Here is a 4,605-nt window from a genome sequence, read left to right as displayed (position 1 = left end):
TCTCTGCGTACAGCACCTGTCACACATCAAACCGTATATGGCCTCCTTAACTCCCCTCAATAACCAGTGCATTGGCCAAGTGTGTAGAGTGTGTTCGCCTTGAATTTGGTAGGTCGTGAGTTCGATCCCCGGCCGAGTCCTACCAAAGACTTTAAAAATGGTACATACTGCTTTCTCTGCTTAGCACTCAGCATTTGGGAAAGAGTATGGGAGTAAAACGCACACCACTACCAGTGTACTAGCCCCCTGCTGTAGTGATTGACGTGTGTGGCCCAGGGCAAATGAACGAAGATGGGCGCCGCCCTATGCGTCACTGACGCGGGAAGGCTCTCTCTTTAACCCCCCCCCCCCCAACCATGGTTAGGAGTAAGTCGCGGGAGCAAGATCGGTTGGAGTTCGGCTATAGGTCGGCTACTGTTCTGCTGCGCCAGCTGAATGACTCAAAATGTTTTAAAGATTCGGGTGAAGACGGCAGGTTCGACCATGTTTGGCTGGTGCTCGGGAGTGGGTGGCAGTCAAAGGTTGCCTGGCGTTAAAGTTACGGTTTCTGAAATAAACTGTGTGTGTCCCCGCCTCGGCCAGCCTACTATAAATGCTACATTTACAGGTGGCCTGGCTTACGGTTTGACTCCTAAAATAAACAGCCAGTGTTGATGACAACCTGAAATATGGATGGGCAAACGGGCTTCTAGCACTAGGCAACCTGGAAAGAAATATTTCGAACACAAAAAAAATTCGGAAAAAAAAAAACATATTTGACTGGCGCAGCCGAACAGTAGCCGACCTGGCCAAACACCAGCCAACCCACCCGACCTACTCCTAACCATGGTTGTGGGGCGTTCGGCTAGTGTTCGGGAGGCCATATTCGTAAATGTGTGACGTTAGGTTCTTACTTATTCATTTTTTAGGACGCCTTGATGTTGCACAGTCCACAAGATTTGTTTTTCATTTTCATTATTCCACAGAGGAAGCCTTTAAAACATCATCAACCAACTGATGGCTTAGATACACCTACACTGTATACCGTGCACAAGTACATCTAACCGTACTTTATCTGACCAAATCACCAATGGACGTACGTAGGTGTCGGCGCCTACAGAGAGCAGACCACGATTTTGTAAAGCACACTACAGACTGCTCTTGAAACAAAAGGAAAAGACAGCTGCCAATTTTTGCCTGTAAATTGTCAACTTGACGATCGAAAGCGCACAAGCTGTTGCCGATAAAAGATACTGAAATCTATTCTTGTAAAAGCAACATGGAGTCTGCTACGCTAGATCTTCTAAACGAATGGATGAAGGCCCATAATTTCACCAACAAGTCAGCGATAACGGAGAGAATTATAGTCCACAGAATGATGGAGTACGATTTGTTCTCCACGCCGACTCTGGTGGCGGTAACGGCTGTGTGCAGCTTACTGTTTCTGGTAGGAGTGCCAGGTAACTTGTGCACGGTGTTAGTGATTGCTAGAAGCACGGAGATGCGGACCACCACCAACTACTACCTGGCCAGTCTTGCCTGCGCGGACCTGCTGACTTTCTTCATCCTGCCGTTGGAGTTGTACCGGCTGTGGTGTTACTGGGACTGGGAGCTGGGAGACGCGGTGTGCCGGGGGATGTACTTCCTGCGGGAGACCTTCACCGCCGCCTCCATCCTGCACATCAGCGGCTTCACGGTGGAGCGGTACATCGCCATTTGTCACCCTCTCCAGGCCAAGCGGCTGCTGCGGCGCGGGCGGGTGAAGGTGCTGATCGCTGCCGCCTGGGTTCTCGCCGTCGTCCCCGCCAGTCCGGCCCTGCTCATCTTCGGGGTAACTCGGATCCAAACGCCGCGGGGGTTCGTCATACCAGGTGCGTCACGTTTCTTTTATTATCATTGTTGTAATTTCTCTCTAGTGCATTGTACTTTGTAGCCTGGAATCCATCCTTGAACGCTTTATCTCCGCTCCGTTCCTCCGCTCTGCAGAGATAAAGCGATCACGGATGGATTCCAGGCTATGTACTTTGTACATCCGTGCATTTATCCCCCGGGGAATGAACATACAATAAAGTTTCATTATCTTTACACAAGGAAAACATATTGTTTTTGCTCTCTTTCCTCTTCTTCTTCTCCAAACCAATAAGGTCAAGCACGTTATACAAGAACCGTTCTGATAGAACGTCCTTGATAATGTCAATGATCTGAACCAGACGCCTGTCACCATAGTAACTAGTGTTGGGTTACATCATGTTACATCATGTTGCAATTTTATAGCAGGAGGGATTTAGACTGCTGCCATCATATATATGAATGTGTTTGAATAGGAATTAGCAGCTAGTGCAGGTAAACATTATGTATTTGCTTGTAAATGTTACCTTAAGTTTCTAGTTCTACTCAATTCCACTTTACTTCTCGTTAAAGGCAACCTATTCAATTTCAGAGCTGCATAACAGAAGATATTCTGGATGAAGAAATTTGTCTCTTACTGCCACTTTTTTGGGCACATTTACGTCTTTTTGTCATAAACTTCACTCTACCTTAACAGCTGTAAAAGAAATGTCGTTGGTATTTCAGAGATAAAAAGTGTCGTGTAGAGATGTGTAGAATCATACATGTGTAATTTTTACCATAACCAGAAGAGTTTCAGAATATTTTTTATCAAATGGCCCTCGTACCCCTTACTAATTTTATTTTCTTATTAGATATTGACCAAAATGCCGGCGATTGCCTATACCCCACACAGGAATGCAGGAGTGCGGGGTGGTGAATAAGGAGCTAGGTTCTGTCATGTCATTGGTGTCCACAAGCTTCTTCTTCGTTCCCATGATCCTCCTGAGTCTGTTGTACGGACTGATGGCCTGGGCTCTGACGGACCGAGGGCACAGCCGCTTCTACCGAGGGTCGACCGAGCAGACCGAGGGATCCAGGCGGCAGGATAACAACCGGAGAAAGGTCATCAGAATGTTGGGTAGGTCATCCGTAAAATTTACTTGTTTTAGCCTAAGCATCTGAAAAGTTGTTACGGTAGCTCCTTGCGGCCGCAGCATATCTTTGTCCTACAGAGTATTTTAGACTACTCAGAGGTACCTGAAACATTACGCTATCTCCTACATACTAGCTTCATTGATATTTTGACAAATGCAGTCTATGTGGAGGTGGGCATAATAAAATAGCTTTATGGAAATAAGGTTATCTTTTCCGTTATTGATAAAATAATATTTCTATAAAGTTGTGTTAGTACATGACGCATGTTCTCCCTTCCAGCGGTGATTGTACTGACGTTTGTGATACTGTGGCTGCCCCACCACGTGTCACGAGTGACGTTCAACCACGTGCGCACCTGGACGACGCAGCTGTACCAGGTGCACAACATCGTGACGCTGCTGTCCTTCGTGCTGTTCTACCTCAGCTCAGCTGTCAACCCCATCATCTACAACATGATGTCACAGCGCTTCCGGTATGCGCTCAAGCACTTCCTGTGCGGGAGAGACTGGCTGCGCGGCGCCCAGCTCAGCTCCAAGTCGTCTTTCCGAACGAGATTGTCGGCAATCTCCAGGGGACAGAGCGGTAGTGATGGGGGTGGGGAGGAGGAGAAGGCTAGGGACGAACCACAAATGATTGCTATGGTGGAGATAATCGGGGATAATGCAGACCAATGCGATTTGTAATTGTTACACCTTGAACGTTGAACTTTAACTTTATTTGCTTTTGGCCTCAAATGGGCTATGGCAAGAGGAATTAAGGCAAAAGCAGTTCATGGCACCCCCTCCAAACAATGGGTAGCAGTATATCCCAGGCTCCAGAGAATCAGTGAAACATGTAAGACGATCTCTCACTAACCTTTTCGCCCTATGGATTCCTATAGTTAAGGACCCTAAGGACTTCGACGCGGTAAATATTTTAGAAGGGTTCATTTTACAAATACGGAAAAGAATATGTTTAAATTGATCGTAATATGCTTTAAATTGAATCCGCACCTTAGGCGTCGCCAAAAATTGTCGAATCGCCGAGGCTTGGCTTTGTAAAAGAATAGCTGTGCATTGTGTGTGTGTGTGTGTGTGTGTGTGTGTCTGTGTGTCTTTCTCCGTGTGCCTCTGTGTGTACATATGTACATATAATATTGTAAAACCCGTATGGTTAGATGTAGAAAGATATCAAATATGGAAGTAGAATTATCATTATCAGTACATGACGTTGTACTTTGTTACAAACTTCATATGAATTTTGTTATATTATTGATATCTATACTCTTATGGGAAGTACACGGATTGTAAATATAAGAATGGTACTTAAAATGCAGACTCTGTAATATTGTTTGAAAATGAATGTATTCTATCTTAGTAGTTTAATGTTATAATGTTGTATCATTGTGTGTATTATGAGTACCTTTTTAATGTAAATTTTCATTGGTGAATAAAGGCCACATTCTACTTCCTTTTTATAATAAAACTATTTCTCTTCACACATCTTTCAACACCTTTAACAGATTTTTCGTCAAATCTTGTGACCATTGCAGTATGATGATTTTAATGCAAAGAAAATGTTTAATGCATTGATATTTCCATATTTCATGGAGGTAATAAAAGCAACATGTGGGTGTGAAAATGAACCTAGTTCATCATACTT

At 44.7% G+C, this 4,605-nt stretch overlaps 1 protein-coding gene across 1 annotated transcript; it reads left to right on the top strand.

Annotated features, from left to right (window-relative positions):
* The first annotated feature begins 1,266 nt into the window (after positions 1 to 1,266).
* Positions 1,267 to 3,647, top strand: LOC109484979 (growth hormone secretagogue receptor type 1-like). The gene is made up of 3 exons (XM_019788351.1): positions 1,267 to 1,840; positions 2,731 to 2,947; positions 3,244 to 3,647. The coding sequence occupies exons 1-3, from the start codon at positions 1,295 to 1,297 to the stop codon at positions 3,645 to 3,647; spliced, it is 1,167 nt and encodes a 388-aa protein (XP_019643910.1). The 5' UTR covers positions 1,267 to 1,294.
* The last annotated feature ends 958 nt before the right edge of the window (positions 3,648 to 4,605 follow it).

This window comes from Branchiostoma belcheri, unplaced genomic scaffold, assembly GCF_001625305.1.
Source record: "Branchiostoma belcheri isolate BF01 breed outbred unplaced genomic scaffold, Haploidv18h27 scaffold72, whole genome shotgun sequence".
NCBI lineage: Eukaryota > Metazoa > Chordata > Leptocardii > Amphioxiformes > Branchiostomatidae > Branchiostoma > Branchiostoma belcheri.
This window is presented reverse-complemented; position numbering and strand designations above follow the sequence as displayed.

What these genes read in the sequence shown, in the direction of transcription:
- LOC109484979 (XM_019788351.1), top strand. Translation starts at nt 1,295, where the DNA reads ATGAAGGCCCATAATTTCACCAACAAGTCAGCGATAACGGAGAGAATT. An exon ending in TCCAAACGCCGCGGGGGTTC is followed by an intron (nt 1,841 to 2,730) that starts GTCATACCAGGT and finishes ACAGGAATGCAG; the next exon opens with GAGTGCGGGGTGGTGAATAA. An exon ending in AAAGGTCATCAGAATGTTGG is followed by an intron (nt 2,948 to 3,243) that starts GTAGGTCATCCG and finishes TCTCCCTTCCAG; the next exon opens with CGGTGATTGTACTGACGTTT.